Raw genomic sequence first — 21,267 nt, forward strand, 5'->3', positions numbered from 1 at the left:
TCTATTAAATTCCTGTAATACAATGTATAGTCCTAGTGTATTTTGATAACAAAGTTGTTTTTATTTTTGATTGGAATTTGGGGTTCCATAGATTTACAAGGGGTCAGTTTTACACGATTTCATATATAAAATATGTTTGGGCATTGCGGAATTAATATATGATTAAAAATAGACATACTCTTAGGCCCCCTTTTTTTTTAATGTTTGTACATTATTAATATTAATGTACAAAATGCAAACGAACATTAATTTTGATGTTTACTCATAATTATGTCTGGAAAGTCAGGAAAAAAAAGGAGTATCGATATTTCCTGGGAAAGTGGATCAGATGAGCAGTGAGTAAAAACATTCGCTCTGAATGTTTATTTGATTTTTATTTTATTAATGAATTTATTAGGCCTACTGGTAAAGTGAAGAAAAAAACTCCAAACGCACTCTAGGATTTTTCATCAGCAGCAGTAGAAATTTCTCTTGCATAGATTTTCGGGTGATCTCGCTTGGATTTAGCAAACAATGAACCGTTCACTTATAGGTTACGTTTGTAAGCCTAAATATCATATTATTTGCATAAAACATAACTTACCATCACTACAGCATTGGAATGCTATTGCCTGCCAGGCATTTTCCTTTTTCAGGACGTCTTCATATAGTCCCTTACTTTTATGTCATATAAAATGGGTACGCTTGTAGCGCACTAATAACGTTTTCTTTCAGTTCGTTATCAGCCATTTTGGAACTATCCAGACGTATTTTGCACAACTGTGCAGGTTAATTTTCATTGGGGATTTTTGAAATCATCGTTCGTCGAACGATATTCAGGTGACCTCGAGCCTTTCATATAAATCAATAGTATCTCGCTATCAGTTGCGCGATATTTAATCCGACTCAACTCGGCGTGTCATCATATTTTATTCGTTGCCGTATATATTTTGACGTCACAAAAAGTATTCGACAACGAATATTCGCCTTCGAATATTCACTATGAACCGACCCTTATCATGCAAAACCTTGCTCAATGAAGTGTAAATTATAAAAGACGATTATAATATCATGAAACTTATTTGTCGAACTATGAGCTATAATATCTTTGCTATTTTGAGTAGGCATAGGCCTATGACACTGAGCCTATATAGGGGACGCACCATATTAGATGTTATCGGGGGTTCTAGGGAGTTTTTGGGAAAAAAAACTTCGCCCACTGGCAAGGCAAGACGAAAAAACTTTGCCCACTCACTAGTGAGATGAACAAAATGCCTAAGCGACGCACCATTAGATATTATCGGGGGGGGCTAGGGAGTTTTTTCGCTGCCTTTGGAGGCAAAATATCTTCGGCGGCGAAGTTGTCTTTTTTCAATTTTAATGCATACCTTTATACAGAGCTGGGTAGGGGAATTTTTTTTTGCTCATCAGTGAGGCAATCTTTTTTTACTCTTCAGTGAGGCACTTTTCAATTTTGTTTCTTCAAAAAACTCCCTAGCACCCCCGATAATATCTAATGGTGCGTCCCTATAACTGATGAGTAAAAAAAAATCCCTACCCAACTCTGTATGTATGAAAAACATTAAAATTAAAAAAAGACAACCTCGCCGCCAAAGGCAGCAAAAAAAAACACCAAAAAACAACAACAATGCCGTCAATGGCAGCGGGAAAAAAATCCGCCTCCTAACTCCCTAGCCCTCGGCCTATTATTGATGCGTCCCTATAAAGGTGAATATCAGATGCTTAGCATGCGATATCTTTTAAATATCAAAAAGCTAAATATATTTGTCTGTAGTAATGATAGAAAATATCATATAGAAACTATTCAAACTGACGATATTTGCCCGATATATCTTTAAAATATGAAGCTATATTTTATAACTGACATTAACTGATATTTCTATGAAAGTATGATATTTCTGGTAAAACTAGAGGTTCACAATGATATTTTCAAATGAGACTTGGTAGTTAGTTCTATGATCGAGTTGTTTAACGCTGTGATGATATTTTTGAAATGAAACTTCACTAGTTGTTTGACGGTGTCATGATAGATTTAAGACGATAGTATCGACGATATTTGATAATTTGTGACGATATTATTCAAAAAGACCAACCCTGCACCTTTATGGTTAGGACACTTTTTTTTATAGGCCTAGACGTCCGTCGACGATACGTGAATACACTTGCAAAGTGAACTAAGCGATATAGGCCTAATACATCACTTTATCGTAATCGTATTTTTCAATTCGTTTGTACGCAAGTTGCTAACATAGTATCGTACGTGGAGACAATAAAATAAATACTAATAAAATTAAAAATAATCATTATTCGTAGCTTTGTTATTATGCATGCGACTCGCTTTGCTGACATTCATGATTCGGTTTCTCACTAGCTCGTTACTTCATCATCAGGTGTGTGGATACATATTCTTACAAAGCACTGAGGCGTAATTTATTTTTCACTAAAATTCTGGCTTGGTGGTGACAAAAGTTTGAAAAAGTGGTCATATATCGGGTAGAACATTTCCAGAAAATGGAGCGAAATTCTATTTTTGTTGCAACTTCGCCAATTTGACTATAGAGAATTTGGATAGTATTTTATGGTATTTTTACCGGGTAGGCCTATATTGACCCCCCCCGCCGGATACACCGCTTCACAGGGCCATCTAATACCAATGACTCATGCAAGCGACAAACCATGAAATCACATGCACTTTGAATATTCACGACTGGCTCGCTCAGTTTATTTTGTTTGCTTTGCTTCACTAGCTCTTAACAAAATCGGTCAGATAATAAAATTGACTGAAATCCTTCATATTTTGACGTCGCTATATGGTTGGCTATGCAGTACCAACAAGCAGTTATGACAAATAGCTACAAATTGCCAACTCCGAGGATTTTTCCTTGATTTTTAACTGAACAGGTGAGTGTGTGTTAAAACTAGTATAGTATTAGAGGCCTAGGGCCTAGACCAGCAAAATATAGGCCTAATTATTTCAAGACATTTCGCCTCGATCAGCATTCTCGCAAATATAATTGAGGCCTAATATCATAGGGCCTACAACTATTTGCTGCATGCTACTGAGCACACATGATTTTCTTAAATAATTTCAAATCTGTGAGATTATATATAAACATTTTATTAACCCGTACTGATTTCTTTGTGAGCCGTTGAAGATTGTATGTTAAGTAGGCCCTATACAGACAACGGACGTTACATAATTGAAACATCCTTCCATAAAATAATACACACACTACCCTGGTTGTGTTAAATGCTTTTGCTTAATCAGGTTGCTGAAGGCATAGCTATGGATGGCATTATATTTAACCATAATTAGTTGCTATATGGCATACATTAATTTTCACGTACGTATATATTGCATATAATTTCTCTGCCATTGACCGGGCCCATTGAGCTTCATTGCTCAAGGTCACCTGTTATTTGAATTAACAGGCCTACTCAGTATACCATGCATTTCGCATTCACGTTATGGGTTGCCGATTTCTGTTGTGCGTGTTTATTAATCAGCTTTGAATGGTAATCGGGTTTGCTAAAAAGATGTTTAAATGATATACTGAAAAGGTATGTGAGAATTTGTATTTGGTCTATACATTGTATTGCTTTAAAATTATTTACCACCCCCGGATTTACCATTAGTTGGTAAATATTATTCTAGTATTTGCTGACTCTATGGTCTGGGTTAACATGGTTAATTCGTCCAGGGATATTGTGCCCGATATTGTGACGTCGACGAGCTAGAAAGCTGCTTGTCCACATGGTCATTTTCCAACATTTAATTTTTATCGTCAACACATACATATTGACTGTTTTTTTTTTCATTACGAAACACTGCTGGCGATAGACAGCCAGATGATAAGGGATTTAACGGCTGGATGTTTTTTGACAATTTTTTAATGCATGTGTAAAAATGTAGGACTATTAATTTTCTATAAATTTCTCTTTTCGTGTATTTCAGATTTTTATAATGTTTCTCTTATTGGAACGTTGTAATCGTTAAAGGTCACATGCATCATAATGACATCGTCAAAACAGAGGAATTTGGCGGCCTTTGCGTTTGGTCTTGGCGAGTGCCTCCTCTTCGGTGGATTAAAGTACGGCTGGGCTTCACTCGTTTTTGTTCTGAAAGACTTAGGCTATTTCCATGGCTGTTCAAATAACCTTTCAAAGGACACGTACGACACATCTGTAAGTGGTACTTCGTCAGATATCAACAATTCAACCTGGACATACGGACATGCAGGGAATGCAACACAACAGGACTTATTATGTGACAAGGAACTAAGAGGTCTTTGTAGAACTCAAGATTCGTGCCTCCATCTGGTTTTCACCATAGCAACAGTAACATGTGGGATGATGGCGATTCCAACAGGAGCTTTAGTGGACAGATGTTCCATTAGAATACCAAGATTAATTTTCAGGTAGGCCTACGAGTCTTGTGTTTATATTCATTGCCGTTATCAAATAACAAAACACAGGGAAAGAGCCATATTATAGATTTTTGACAATACTGTTGTGACATGATGTTGACATCAACGTCAAGGGAGCAGTCATATATCTTTCAAATACCGTTTGTTTCATTCATTTTGGCTTCGGCAATCCAGAGATCTGCTTCATTAAACACAAATGTATATGAAAAACCCTTTTGTGTCACTTTTTGGATAGAATGTTATATCCAAAAAAATATCCCCCAAAAAGTAACTACCCCCCTTAAATAATGGCCATTATTCAAAAACGGGTTATTGTATTACAAATGTGTAAAATGCGTTGGAAGCAGAATGTATTTCTGCGCATTTTGACACCTCATTTGATACGATAGCCCAGAAAACAATAAAACACCGATCAATTTAATGATTAATGATTAATTAATTAATGATTATGTAACAATTGCTCGGTAAAATTTCAAACGTATACGATATGGAATATTTCGTTGACATGATTTAATTATAACAGTGTGCAATATTTGTTTGTCTTTTAACATGTCTTGAGTGACAAAGAGAACAGTATTTACTATGATATAATAATTGACATACATGTATTTAATTTTACAGCAAAATGTGAATTATCATTTAGGCCTAATCTGTTTCAAGGGGAAAAAGAGATACCTGTATCATGATAAAACAGTAAAAAAACCCAGTCAAAATAATTTTGCATTGTTGTGTCGATGCATTCTTTTGATTTCACGAAGAAACTCTTCATAAACTTGATGCAATCATTGATTTACATGTAGGCCTACAGCCCTCTTCCATATAGTAGGCCTAGGCCTAAGTGGCACATTTTACCCTTTCGTTGTTAACTACATCCTCGAGATTAAAACAAGAAAATTGAAAAGAACAAACGGCATTTGACAGCTAAGACTGCGCCCTTTGAAGACCACCTGACTAATTGATTATATAGATTGCTGCGAAAATTTTAAGATTTGAGTGCAACACTCTCTTATATTCATCAACCCCCTTTTAACTTTGGTTTCTCATACTTTCGCAGTGTGGTGATATGCAGTGGTCTTCTGATGTTAGCATTAAGTACACCAGACACATCAAAATTACTGTATCCTTCTATAGCAGGAATTACTATGGGTGGAATTGTCATAGGTATTGCAAATATGCAGGTAAGTCTGTACCGATGTCAGGAAATTTATATCGGTATAAAAAAATGTTGTTTTAAAAAAGGGGGTCATTTGGGTGTATCAAAAATGAAAAATGGGGTATACATTTGTGAAAAAAGTGGTCATTAGGCATAGGCCTACAATTTTGAGGGAAAAACAAACAACAACAACAAAAACCCAAACCAACCAACTAAAAACAAACAAACAAACAACAACAAAAAAACCCCAAACCAAACCAACCAACTAAAAACAAACAAAAACAACAAAAAAAAAAAAAACCAAACAAACAAAGAAAACAACAACCAATTATATATAATTATTTCATATCATCAGGACATTCCTCGTACATTCAGAATGCAATTTGGAGGCTTGCATGCAGGTCCTACAAAGACATGTTGTTTAACTCTTACAAATTTTCAATTGAAAATGGTCTTATGTCAATGTCTCAAAGAAATGGTATTATAACATTATTGCCTAAGAAAGATAAAGACATCTTGTATATTAAGAATTATAGACCAATTTCTTTACTGACAGTCGACTATAAAATTTTTGCTAAAGTGTTGGCCACTCGGTTGAAGAAATGTATTCATAACCTTATTCATTCTGATCAATCTGGTTTTCTTAAAGGAAGGAATATTGGTAATAATGTTCGTTTAATTTTAGATATTATTGATTATACCGATGCGAATGAAATACCTGGTGCTATTTTGCTCCTTGATATTGAAAAGGCCTTTGACAGTGTTAGTCATGATTTTTTATTACACGTCCTGAAACATTTTAATTTTGGGGAGCAATTTATTTCCTGGGTTGAAACTATTTATTCTTGTAGAAAGAGCTATGTTATCAATAATGGATTCTTAACTGAATCAATCGATATGGTAAAAGGAATTTTCCAGGGCTGCCCAGTCTCACCATATTTATTTTTATTAATTATTGAAACGATGGCTATTGCAGTGCGTCAAAATAACAATATTAAAGGTTTTCCTATTGGTGATGATGAGTTGAAAATTTCTCTTTTAGCTGACGACTCAACATGTTTTTTGGATGGGTCTCAAGATTCTTTTGATAACCTTTTTGCTACTTTGAATAAATTTGCAAATTGTTCTGGTTGTAAAATTAACCTTTCTAAATCTGAGGCTATTTGGGTTGGAAAAAAAAAAGGGTCTTCAAATTTTCCTTTTAGCGAGCAGGGTCTTACTTGGAAGAGAAATCGATTTAAAACTTTGGGTATAGAGTTTTCTCTTAATTCCCGATCTACAAGTACTTGTATGTTTGATCTTAATTATAAAGTTAAGTTAAAGCAAATTCAAGGTATCTTGAACTGTTGGCGTGCGAGAAATCTTTCTATGATCGGGAAAATATGTGTCATAAAAACTCTTCTCTTACCTCAGCTTCTCTATTTATTTACGGTTTTATGTATTAGGATCCCTAAACATTATTTCAAAGAACTTGATAAGATGTTTTATAAATTTATTTGGAATGGTGGTAATGATAGAGTGAAAAGAGTTTATCTTTGTAATAATTTTGATTATTGTGGTCTTCGAATGATTGACCCATACAATTTCTGTTTGGCACAAAAAATGGCTTGGGTTAAATTACTTCTTGATAATAATTTTAATAATTTTTGGAAAAAAATCGAGCTCACAAAAATGGATCAGCAGTATGGTGATTTATTATGGAAATCATATGCTCCTGAGAGTCTCCTTAATAAACTTGATTGTACTCAATTAGCTGACTCTCTCAGGACTTGGTATGTTTATCGTGACAGGGCCTGTCAACAAACTTATAATAAGAATTTTTCTGACATGGGTTTTAATCAATGTCTTTGGTACAATAGAAATATTAGGTCCAAAACCAAGAAGTATTTTTGTTATGATGAGTGGTGTGACATGGGTATTGTGTATATTAACGACTTTTTAGATCCTCACTTACCAGGTAGTAAATTGTTTGAAGAATTGGTTTTGGACTTTGGTATTTCAAATCAAGACAGGAGGAAATATAATTTTCTCATGAAATGTATTCCCAGTTCGTGGCTTCGGGGTTCAAATGCTGATAATGTTAACATCTTTGATGATATCATTTCTGGTCTTCTTCAGGCTCAAAAGGTTCCAAGGTTTTCTTATTCTATTTTGACAGGCACTATAATGCCACAGAGTCGTATTGATTTTTGGGAAACTGTTGTTGAAAAAGTTTCTGATGATAATGGCCATGAAGAAACGGACTGGGAAGAAATTCATTTACGTAACTTTAAATGTTCTATCGATACAAGGCTCCGTTCCTTTTATTTCAAAGTTTTCCATAAGGCAATTGCTTTTAATGATTTTTTATTCAAAATTAAGCGGAAAGATTCCCCACTTTGTGATTTTTGTGATAAATTTCCTGAATCAATCATTCACATCTTTTGTGAATGTGAACATGTTAAACCTATTTGGGATAACTTTGTTCAAGTTATTCAAGATAAACACGATATTGATTTTTCCATTTCAAATTTTGATATGATCTTTGGGATTAGTAAAGATAATTTCATTACATACTTAATTTTATGTATAAAATACTATATTTATGTTTGCAAATTTCAAAAAAAGAAGCTAAATTTTTTGAGTTGTAAGGCTTTTATTAAAAACAACAGAGAAACCGAGTATTTTATTGCCAAAAAAAGGGGAAAACTTTCTGCCCATTTTAAAAAATGGAGGTTTGATTTTTAATTTGGTACCGGTACCATACATGTAAGTACATGTACTGTATCTTATTTGATTTTTAAAGACTGGTTTTCAGATAACATGATTCTTTGAGTATACTCTTGTATTTTGTTTAAGTTTAAAATGTAGTAACACTTTGTAATTAATGCTGCGTATGTAAAAAAAAAAATATATATATATTTCCGATCCCTTATATATGAAGTGCATAAAATGTTTTCTTTTCCCGCTTAATTTTGTGTAGATCGGCAACTTATTCATAAGCAAGAGGAGTACAGTGGTGACTGTTTATAACGGAGCCATCGATTCATCCGCCATCATCCTGCTTACAGTCAAGGTAAAAATATCCTATTGGGTTATTACAGTTGAAATCCATACACTCCTAAGGAAGACATGACCTTAATCTCAGTCCGCACAGGGAGCAGCCCCCCCCTCCAAAAAAAATGCAAAAGTATACAAAAAGTCCAAAAATATCACAAATTGCGAGGTTTTTTTTGTGTCAAAAATGGTCCAAATTTTGTGAAGAAAGTCCACTTTTCACGAAATTGAACCCCCCTTGGGAAAAAGTCCACTTTTTCAAAATCAGCACCCCCAGAAAAAATCATGCGTACATGTACGGGCCTGACAGGGAGTGTCAATTTCAAATAGGGTTACAAGAATGGTTGTACGTCACGCGTGGTAATACAAGATTGCTATAACTTATACAATAGGTGATAAAGACAATATTTACTTGATGATCGTTTATCAGTCAGATTGTCTTTTAATAGACACAATAATAGCCCAAGTACGTTAACCTCGTAAGTACTGTCTGCTGCATGACTGGTGGTACCAAGAAGACTACCGTAAAATTCCGTCTATATGCCTCTAAACGAGGTTTTCAGACAAGAGGCAGACACTCTCAGCAAAAACGTTATTTGGAGTTTAAAAAACGTTATTTGGAGTTTAAACAACTATATTACTGATAAAGGCGGCTGTACAAACATGTGTATTTGTAAGACCAATCTATTGCAATGTTTTTGAGAAGGGTATTGGCCTTTCATATCTTTCGTTAAAAAAACCCCTCGTTTAGAGGCATATATGCTTCTAGATGGAATTCTACGGTATTGTAATTAATTAGAGCCAATCAGCAATATGGTAAGAATGGTGGTAGGTTAACCCACGGGGTTAACCCCGTGAGTATTACCTGCTGATTGGCTACAAGACTATTTTGACTTGAGTTATTGAGCCAATCACCAATATGGTAAGAATGGTGGTGGGTTAACCCTATGAGTACTATCTGCTGATTGGTTGCAAGAAGACTATTATGATTTACTGAGCCAATCAGCAATGGTAAGGCTGAAGAGGATTGAGGTTAATTGAATTATTAAAGATTTAGAATATGTATTTTAATTGGTCACTCAGATGAATATAAATAACATGGTATTATACCAACTATCAATTTTATTATCCAAATCAAAAATATACAAAATAAAATATAAACAAAATGAAACTTATGAAAATGGTGGAGCCATTCTAATAGAGAAGCATATTATGATCAACGGTATCAAAGGCCATTGATAGATCGAAGAGTATGACATCCCAGCTAACAATTTTACGTTGTTACAACGTTGTCTAAAAGTTATATAAAGTCGTACAAACGTAATATATGGACGTTGTAAGTAGGTAAATCTGTGAACTCGTATTCGTGTCGTGAAAACGTTATTCCCGAACGTTAATGCAACGTCATTATGACGTTGTTTCGACGTCAAGTTGTGAACGTCGAAGCAACGTCACTATGACGTTATAATATGGCGTTGTAATAACGTACTTTGTACGTCGAAACAACGTCATAAATTTGCGTACTAACGACGTCCGTAGATGACGTTGTATCTGGGTCAGTTCATGACTTTTAAACCACGTTTTAACCACGTGCTTTATACGTCGAGACAACGTGATTTTAATGTCTTAAAAGACATTATATTAACATCCGGCAACAATGATGCTCAATCCCAAAAAGGGAGAGCGTATAAAAATTTTAAGTTAAGAACTTCAGGAAGTCGTTACTTTGAGTTTCACGCCTAAAGGCGATCGTCAAAAGACACGATGAGAAAATTTTGGCTGGACAACAAACTCCTTGGAATGGAAGAATTTACATTCCATGGTGTCAATATCTAAACTATTTTTCAGATACGTATTTGTGTAACGTTTTCTGAACGTATTATTCAAACGTTGTTACCAGGTCTGGTCAAACATTGCATCAACGTCGAAACAACGTTATTACAACGTCATAATGATGTTATATCAACGTCCAAAAATCAACGTCCAAAATGACGTTGTCACTACACGAATACGAGTTCACAGATTTACGTATTTACAACGTAAATGACAACCTAAGTCCAACGTCAGCGAATGTCGTGAAAACGTAGTGTGTTAGCTGGGATGTCTTATTTTTTCAAATGCTGTGTTATTAATTTTGTCTGAGCAACAGCAAATACGTTGACACATACGTTGTCCATTCGAGCAAAAACCAAATTGTTTATTAAATAAGTATCAAAGACTTGGACAAAGTTTTGATATGACATACACAGGGTGTGTCCACTTCACCGAGCACACACCTTTAAAAAAGTCCTAACTAACTTCTCTCTTTCAGGTCGCCTATGAACACGGGATTTCTCTACAAATCAGTTGCTTCACTCTCTTTGCCGTAGCATTCGTTTTATTTGTCATTAACACATTACTGCTACCACGTGATAGAATAGTATGGCCACCTACATCTAAGACGAAGGCACGTTGTGACGAACACAAAGGCAAAGCAAGTAATGGGATTTCTTCTGGCTCTAAATTATACACAGAAGTAAAAGGTACGTAAAAAAGATGTTGTTAGTTGTTACTCAGAACAAATTATTTGTGGGCTTTTGACCCCCTTACAAGGCACGTATAAGGACTCGTATAGATGAAAAAAAAACGGCCTCCCAATACGAAAAGTGGCGTAGCAAAGGGAGCGGGAGAGGCAGATCCCCATATGAGAAGACTTGCCTCCTGTGGGATGCTGCCCACCCTGCTGCGAGCTAATGTAGTACATGTACGTATTCTCAAATAAAACCCTTCATTACGTACTTTCAATTTCAATTATATTTTACATATTTTAAGGTTATATATAGTAAATACTACTTAACAGCCTCGCTGATGACCTAATACAGTTTCCTTGCTTTTCCTCTTGAAGGTAATGAGCGCAGCAAACGCACAAGAAGACAATCCATCCAGCTTTGTGAGGCCCATAAGGAGATGATGGAATACCCCAATATGACAAGTGCCTTTGTCTCGCCAATGTTTGCCTTCTTCCTACTCTGGGTGTCTGTTCTACAGCTTCGTGATCTATACTTCCTTGGGACATTCCATTCATGGATAACACAACTCGTGGGAGATGATCACAGTACAGGTAAAACCTGCATGTATGAATTAAAGGTTAATGATATGATTTTGTTGTAGTGCAAATGAAAAAAAATGTGCCCTTTAATACTCACCAGAACAAATCACCTCGAAGGGGGAGTGGAAAAAAAATTAGAGGTAGTACATTCATTTTCTCAACAAAAAGCATATCATTCATAAACCTAAAACCATAATAGTTAATAAATGTGTATCACTTGTTGGAAGTGAAATTGTAAAAATATTGCACGCGTACTAAGATGTTGATGCACCATCACTTCCAACAATTGATACGCATTTATTAACATATAATTAAATATTACGGACTAAAATTTGACGCTAAGGCCTACAGGATAGTTTCAAATGTGGCACTATTTCTATTAACTTTTCCTTATACATTATATCACGCTAATAATGCAACAAATAAACAACAAAACAAAAAAGGGAAAGGGGTTATAATACACCATAATTGCCAAAGGATGCAATCCCACATGCAAGGCGCTACAAAGAGGAAGAAGCAATGGGGGAAAGGGACAAAAGAAATCACAGTGGCTTGGAATTGGGGATACAGGAAGAGGTGTTTTAAGGAGACTCATGAAAAGCACATGCTCGTATGACAGTGATCACTTTTCAAACGTAGCGGGAAAGCGCTTATAATGACGAATAGCTCAATATGTTATTTTTAAAGTCTTATCCGACCCTTTCTTCTAAAGTGGTATATTTTGCTCAAATAAGGTTGTAGGGCCTACAGAATTTTACATGAAATATCAATATGTGCAAAACAAATCCGTGGGATTTAATGATTTTCTGATGCAAATGCATGTTATTTCAGTGTAAGGATACTTTTCATGAACATTTTATGCAATTTTGTTGTAAATAATGTTTGACTAAAATCTTTTCTTCATACATGCAGTAAGTCATTTCACGAGTATTATGACTATGGTGCAATGTGCTGGGGTGGTCATATCTCCATTACCAGGACTTCTGCTAGATAGAAACAAAAGAAAAGCAATCGACGGTAAGGATATACTGTAAAAGTCAATATTTTCGCGAGAAGATATTTTCGAGATTTTGTCAATTGCGCGAAATTAAATTTCGCGGTTTTGATATTGATACAATAGAAACCTAATGCAAAAGGTTATTTTCGCGAGTTTTTATTTTTACGTTTTTATGTCCACTCCCGAAATTCGCGAAAATAAAAACCTCGCGAAAATTTCTACTTTTACAGCAATACAGTGTATGGGATAAATCTTTACATGCTGTTCATAGGCTTCGACATAAAGACCCAGCAAACACAAAAATGTTCTTAAAACGTTATAAACATGTATTGGTTTTATTCAAATTGAACGTTTTAATAACATTTAAATATTAAATGATCATGATATGAAAACACACTAAAACTACATTTCAAACATGTTGTTAAAATGTTATTGTAAAATATTATAATTTGGTCAACTCTTAAATAACATTATGTTAGAATGTTTTACACAAAGTTTCTGTAAAACGGTTTGTGTTTGCTGGGAGGTTATTTCAGTTAAAATCCATAGACATCTTCCACACATGGAGTGTGGATTTCAAGAATGCAGAGATGCCAACCCTCCGTATTTTTGAGGGAGGCTCCCTATTTTGGGAAACATTTTTGTCCATTTTGACACCCAAATTTGACAACCTCCCTATTTCTGACAAGTTATGTGCCAATGAAGTTGCATGTAATTTTGAAAACCTCCCTATTTTTTGTTTGAAGCCTCCATATTTTCTGGATGTTAATGTTGGCATCTCTGAGAATGGGTGACCCCATTTGAATTCTAGGCCTATATCCCCCTTAAATGGGAGAAAAAGGTCATGTCTTCTATACTATAGTAGGTATATGGATTTCAACTAGAATAGCCCATTGCATTTTCACATCTACATATTTGCAAGCTACACTCTACAGTACACTTTCCTTGTTCTGGTCTTCCCCACAAAAATGTGTTGACAAAACATAATAATATTTTGAAATTGTTCCCAAAAATGTTTGACTAAACAATTTATTTGTGCTCAATCATTGTATTCACAAACTTTTTGATACATTTATTTGAAGCTATGTATTAGCTAAGCTAATTATTGACTTTGCATTGAAGGTGTCTGGTGGATAGGCCATTATTAAAACATAAAAACATTAGGAGGCCTAAATGAAGTGATATTTGAGACAAAATGTTTTAAAGCTTAATATAACCAGATATTTTCATGTTATCAAAACGTTTTACCAACTCATAAAACTTTCAATTTCTATACCATTTTTTCTTTTTTCTACACAGCTGAGAAGGCGTTATACCAGGACTTAAAGGACAGTATACTGGTGTATGTAATCACCACTGCTGTGTCCGTTTTATTTTCCATATCTGTGATATTACCTGTAATCCAATTACAGTATGTGTCATTTGTTTTACAAGTTGTATTGCGAGCATTCCTGTATGGCATAGCTTCAGCGTTTCTACCTATGGCGTGAGTATTATTAGGTAATTTGCCAATGATTCATACAATGAGAGAGCGAAAGAAAGAGGATCATTAGGCTGTAATTCACACTAAGTTTTCAACAATTCTTTCATACAGCTTTAGTTTTATGTAAAGGGAATTTCCCCTACCCCAAAAATGAAGTTTCAGTTTCTCTTACAGCCAATGGCAATATATAGGACCTATAGATGTAGCCTTACCATCAATTTCTTAACATCTGCACATTTTGTCTTCAAAAATAGTTAAAGTATGTAAGTTTGCTTGTCTGAATCAATCCAAATTCGGAGATAATTGCATTTCAACACCATGATGCACAGAGTGTTGTCACTTCAACCTGTTGTAGTTCTCATCTCTTTGATTTTTTTTCTTTAAAAAAATTGATCCCTTGATAAAGGTCCTCTCTATTTACTGACCAATCAGGAAAGAGTTTGGTTAATGTTTTCTGGTGGAATAAGGAATTTCTTGAAACAACCTGTTTAGGCTTAAATAAGTACTGTTACACCATTTAACAGGTCTGGGACTTAGTGCATTGAGCTGTGTTTGCATAGACACACACTGAGTTGGACACTGTTCTAGCAGCAAATGTGTTGACAGTGGACATCCCTACAATTAGTAATGGTTGTTTTTCAATTTACTTATAGCATAATGTTAAAAAAAGTAGTAGTACCTATCGTAAATTAATATTTGTGTATTGTGTCCAATACAGGTTTCCTACCCGATACTACGCTACAATGTTAGGTGTCCTCTTTGCAGCAGCTGGGTTATTTTCGCTTCTACAGTACCCAATCTTTCTCCTAGTACAGGGACCATTACAGGGAAATCATTATTATGTAAGTTGATGATTTATCAAAACATTTATATTAAATTCAAGTTTATCAAAGAAATCTTGAACTTTGGGAAGGGACAAGAGAGTTATAAGCCATGTTGTGTCACTTTAATCTTTTTTTATACTGAGGGTAGCAACTTCAGTGACCACTGACCAGCACTGCTTTCCAAGCAGGCCCTCATACAATGAAGTATAATACAGGATAGTATACAAAAGTGATACAATTATGATCAGAATATAATCTCAAGTTCATAACAATTATGAAATAGAAAAAAAATGCAATGAAAACCAGGAATTTAAATCTATACATGTACTTTAACAGGAATTGAAAACATTTGCTTTGAATTAGCTCAAAGACATATTTTCCACATCAGTTTGAATAATTGGATCTCCTCAATTTATCAATAAGTATATCATGGCTAATACCACATCAAAAGCTTTTTATTAGTCAAGATAGACCATACCTGTAGCACAACAATAAATTATCCATGTTATTTACAACAAAATCTTGAGCATCAAGAAGAGTTGTAGTGGTTGAATGATTGGTACGAAAACCAGATTGTGCCCTTGATTTGCATCATTTAAGTACGGTACTCATATACCGGTCATTGATTATACTGCCCTTTCAATGATCTTGGATCTTTTATGTTGAAGCCTGTTGCCCAACACGCAAACATTACTCTCTCCATGCGGGTGTTGATTGCAGACGACAAGTTTCAAATTTTATTTGAATTTTTATATCACTTGATATTTTGAGAAAATTTCTTAAAACTTTGTCTTTTTATGTTGAAGATTGTGGCTAGCACGCAGAGCATTAATACACATAAATTTCTATTTCTTTTTCCTTTCAGGTCAATGTTGCATTCATAGCGATGTGTCTTTCAACCATGCTCTTTCCAATTTATATCCATATTTATGTGAAAAGGAAAGAGAAACTACTGGAATTAAACAAGTCTTCTAAAGAATGGATTAAATTTGAATCGGACTTATTGACTGATGAAGATAAAACAAGGTCCGATAAAGTCTAACTCTAAGGCCCGATTCACACTTTTATTCGACCTTGAATATTCTATATAGAATGTACTCATTATTCAATCTTTTTTCGGTCACTTTTTATCTTTTAACAAAAGTTTGTTGACGTAAAATCAATTATTTCCCCCAAACTATATATATTACGTAAAATATAATTGATTTTATTCGTCAACAACCATTTCGTTACAAGATACAAATGAATTGAAATAGATTGAATATAAAATAACAAATACTTGTTGCATATCAAATATTCGATTTTAAAAATCAAAAGTATGAACCAGGCATTAGTAGTAAACTTTCTACCTCTTTTGTTTTGCGGAGTTCCAGATTTAATTGGAATTAAATATTGCAAATATTTTATATATTTTAAAGATTGGGATCTTGGTATCCGATTCGGGAATCACTTTGTGATTAGCAGTGATTGACTGCAAATCGGTTGAAGTGGTTCCCGACGACCTGTCTTTATTGGCCTACTCCAGTTGAAATCCATACACCCACCTACTATGGAAGACATGACCTTTTTAAATATCTCACACACAGGGGTGTAAATTTCAAATAGAGCCACCCATTCAGGGTCGTCTGCTCCAAAATGGGCTATTCTATTTGAAATCCATACACCCCTATGGAAGACATGACTTAATATGTGTGTATAGATTTCAAATGGAGCTGACTATTTTAAAACATAATTTTAGCAGATTCAATAACGAGATTACAAGCTTTCCAAATATGTAAACATGTTCAGTATTAAATCTACAGCTCTGCAAAAGAAAAATGCAGGGATTTTATATACAATTTATACCTCTTGTCGGGGTGGTGCAATAATTATGTGTACCCGGGGGTGAATTATAGGGGGCAAAGATTTTTGGCAGGCCAAAAGGGGGGGCAAGCATTTTTGGCAGGTCGAAAGGGGGGTCAAACGATTTTTGGCAGGTCGAAGGGGGGCAAGCAATTTTTGGCACAGATATTTTGGGCACCGTTTTATATTACGCCCTAAAAGGCGTGAGGAAAAGCGTTACTGAACACGTTCAAATATGCACAATTTCCTGCTCGCTGCGCTTTCGCATTATATGTTAAGACAATTTAAGGTTTTAAATTCGGGTTCCCCAAAATCTTGCATGTGTAAGGGGGGGGCAAAGATTTTTGGCACGTCAAAAGGGGGGCAAAGGTTTTTGGCAAGTCGAAGGGGGGCAAAGGTTTTTAGCACGGCCAAAGGGGGAGACAAGCGATTTTGGCAGACCATTTTGAGAATTCACCCCGGGGTACACATAATTATTGCACCACCCTGAGCAATTTACGACCACAAATACAATAACAAGAACCGCCATGCTCTTCATGTAAACCTACATGAATTCGAAATTGCATATCTGTACTCAAAGATAAACAAACTAGTTAACATACGACGATCCTATCAAACTCCTGCACAGCCTTGGTTAGTTGCGCATAAAAGGGAGTTTGATTCCTTGTGCCTTCATTGGAGAAAAGGAATCACATAAAATGGGGAATAATGGCAGTACTTTTACAAGGCAAAAAACAACTTATCTGGACATTGATGACATGTTGCCTTCAGGGAAGAAATCTTTCTATTACCTGGTACTACCACCTTTTGAGACAGTTTGAAGGTGTAAAACTAACCAAAGGGTACGCTGTTGTTCCCCTGCGTTCAGAAATTTCAATCATCAAGACGAATCATATGAACCATTTCTAAGTTTGATTGACAGGTGACGTAAGCGGACTAGTTTCTTTATCTCCAACTTTTATCATAGTGTGTATAAACAAGGATAATTTAAAATGTGACGCAGGAAACGATGGTGCTAAAACTTAATGGGCATTAATCGTACGGCAATGTGATGTCGTAAGTACTTCTTACATGTGAGCTGACAGCAGCTAATACATATAGTATTAAATATGATAAATATGCAGCGTAATGTAATGATTACAAATTAACACCCAGGTCACATAAGTGTATCCAATGTTTTATTTTTCATAAGGTTGAACAGGATTTATCATGTCTTGCCTCCTTTTCAACCTGACAGTATAATAACTCTATAGTGAGCACAGAATTAAAACCAGAGAACCAGGGCTCGACCGCCATCTTGATACAGGCATGGAGCAAAAATTGGGGGTATTCGGTTTCCCTCGGAATGCGCTCGAGGCATTCGTTGTCATGCAAACGCGACATGGATGATGGGCGCATTTGAGAAATGCACTTAATGCGACCTGCACGCGAGAACCAAGACGCTTCAGATGAAACGCAGAATTGTTTTCGTTCGCTCTCTGCGCACCGCCGCCAAGGACCCGAATACCCCAATTTTCTCCCCATAGCTGACGGTAGCGATTGTACATGCCGGTATAGGGAGTCCCGGTTCTCCTTCTCTAATTCTGTGATAGTGAGCTATCAACATTTAACCCAAAATCACCTCAGGCAAAACTAAATGCCACACAACTCTATTTTATGTACTAGGGCATTTCGTGATCCAGCCTCATCCCCTCACTTTTCTCAAAAAGTTGAGGTTTTTATATCACTGGAAACCTCTGGCTACATAATGTTTATAATGTACAAAATATTTCTTGCAGATTAAATCGTTTAGCAAAGATATCGTGAAATTTGAATTTCGTTCTGGTATACCAGAACGAAATTACAACACATTGTCTATGGCGCAGTGCAGCACACATAATCATGCATAACTCGCAAATGCAAAATCTGAATCAACTGAAATTTTGGGAATAGGCTTTTTTCGTGGATATCTGCTGAAAAATGTCATAAAAAGAAGATGCTAGGATCACGAAATACCCCTGTAAACGTACTGTGCCATATTATATACTTCTATATAATGGCAGCCTGGTGGTCACCTCATTAACAGATCAGGAGGGAATTGAAGTTGTGATCAATTCTGTTCAGGCAGTGGAACCTAAGGTCTAAAAAAATTGTTTGATTGGCGTTACCCGACCGACCCTAAAAGTAGACCCGACCCTGACCTTTTTTTTCTTATTTCTTGCAAAAAATAATATTTCAAAAATATAAAAATAAATAAATTAAAAAAAAAAAAGAAAATAAAGTTCCAAAGCCTTTATCAAACAAAATTTACAGCTTAAAACTTAGTAAAAAAAAAAAAAAATCCTGACCTACCTACCCTAATTTTTTATGTTCGCCAATGAAACAATTTTTTTAGGCCTAATGTAAAGATATGTACAGTAGTCAGATTACAAAATTTTCATAGTAGAAATTCCAATAGAAAAACTCACTTTTTTTTCCATACAGTTTCGGCAATCCTAGCTGTTGCCTTTCTCAATGGTATATGCCATTTGATCCCTTGTTGGATGGTATGGCGTCATCAGAAGATGTTGTCGCCCTCAGGATCAATTGGTCATAGGCGTGACTCAGTTGGAAGGCCCCTCGTCGCTGTTCATTAGGCTGTCTTTCATGCTTGGTCGTGATTTCCTCCGGATCCAGATGGACTCCTTATCCATCTGGTGTTTCTTGTGTCGATCCGTAGCTAGAATTTTGGATTGTCCCAGTTAATCAGATGGTTTTCTTTACTGGCATGTTCTGCAATTGAGGATTTCATTTCAATTGACTGCGAATCCTTCAGAGCCGCCCTGGTGTAATTTTGGGCAAATCGGTTGAAGTGGTTCCCGACGACCTGTCTTTATTGGCCTACTCCAGTTTAAATCCATACACCCACCTACTATGGAAGACATGACCTTAATATCTCACACACAGGGGTGTAAATTTCAAATAGAGCCACCCATTCAGGGTCGTCTGCTCCAAAATGGGCTATTCTATTTGAAATCCATACACCCCTATGGAAGACATGACTTAATCTGTGTGTATAGATTTCAAATGGAGCTGACTATTTTAAAACATAATTTTAGCAGATTCAATAACGAGATTACAAGCTTTCCAAATATGTAAACATGTTCAGTATTAAATCTACAGCTCTGCAAAAGAAAAATGCAGCGATTTTATACAATTTATACCTCTTGAGCAATTTACGACCACAAATACAAGAACAAGAACCGCCATGCTCTTCATGTAAACCTACATGAATTCGAAATTGCATACTGTCAAGACTTCGGAGATAAACAAACTAGTTAACGTCCGACGATCCTATCAAACTCCTGCACAGCCTTGGTTAGTTGTGCATAAAAGGGAGTTTGATTCCTTGTGCTTTCATTGGAGAAAAGGAATTGCAAAAAATGGCGAATGATGGCAGTACTTTGACAAGGCAAAAAAAACTTATCTGGACATTGATGAAATGTTGTCTTCAGGAAAGAAATTATTCTATTATCTGGTACTACCACCTTTTGAGACAGTTTGAAGGTGCAAAACTAACCATAGGGTACGATGTTGTTCCACTGTGTTCAGAAATTTCAATCATCAAGACGAATCATATGAACCATTTCTGAGTTTGATTGATAGGTGACGTAAGCGGACTAGTTTCTTTATCTCTGACTTTTATCATAGTGTGTATAATAAACAAGACTAATTTGAAATGGGGAAACGATGGTGCTAAAACTTAAGAAGGGCATTAATCGCCTGGCAATGTGATGTCTTAAGTACTTCTTACATGTGAGCTGACAGCAGCTAATACATATAATATTAAATATGATAAAATATGCAGTGTAATGTAATGATTACAAATTAACACTCAGGTCACATAAGTGTATCCAATGTATCCAAGGTCTAAAAAAATTGTTTGATTGGCGTAACCCGACCGACCCTAAAAGTAGACCTGACCCTGACCTTTTTTTTCTTATTTTTTGCAAAAAATAAAATTTATAAATTTATAAATAAAAATAAATAAATAAAAAAAAAAAGAAGAAAAAAAAGTTCCAAAGCCTTTTAAAAAAAAAATTTACAGCTTAAAAAGTAAAAAAAAAAAAAACCTGACCGACCTACCCTAATTTTTTTTATGTTACGCCAATCAAACAATTTTTTTTAGGCCTAATGTAAAGATGTACAGTAGTCAATATAATTATGGCCAAGAGCATCAACACATGCTAAACCATGGATGTCCAAGATGCAATTGTCAACATCCAAGGCTTGAACATTGAAAATGCATCTAAAAGTGTTGCAAAAAGAATGGAAATTTTTGCAATTTTGGGTTTTACTAGGGGGGGCAAGAGTTCTGACTGGCGATATTTGCTCTCCCGTGTGTGGGGGAGGTCAAACACAGGGGGGAGGTCAAACACGGGGGGAGGGAGGGCAAACA

At 35.4% G+C, this 21,267-nt stretch overlaps 1 protein-coding gene across 1 annotated transcript; it reads left to right on the plus strand.

The window, feature by feature from the left end:
• Positions 1–2,691: 2,691 nt before the first annotated feature.
• LOC140165178 (equilibrative nucleobase transporter 1-like) lies at positions 2,692–16,188 on the plus strand. The gene is made up of 10 exons (XM_072188620.1): positions 2,692–2,901; positions 3,956–4,418; positions 5,482–5,605; positions 8,543–8,635; positions 10,928–11,138; positions 11,501–11,716; positions 12,617–12,721; positions 14,001–14,187; positions 14,903–15,026; positions 15,874–16,188. The coding sequence occupies exons 2-10, from the start codon at positions 4,015–4,017 to the stop codon at positions 16,048–16,050; spliced, it is 1,641 nt and encodes a 546-aa protein (XP_072044721.1). The 5' UTR covers positions 2,692–2,901; positions 3,956–4,014; the 3' UTR covers positions 16,051–16,188.
• The last annotated feature ends 5,079 nt before the right edge of the window (positions 16,189–21,267 follow it).

The sequence above is a fragment of the Amphiura filiformis genome, chromosome 11 (genome assembly GCF_039555335.1).
Source record: "Amphiura filiformis chromosome 11, Afil_fr2py, whole genome shotgun sequence".
Classification (NCBI taxonomy): domain Eukaryota; kingdom Metazoa; phylum Echinodermata; class Ophiuroidea; order Amphilepidida; family Amphiuridae; genus Amphiura; species Amphiura filiformis.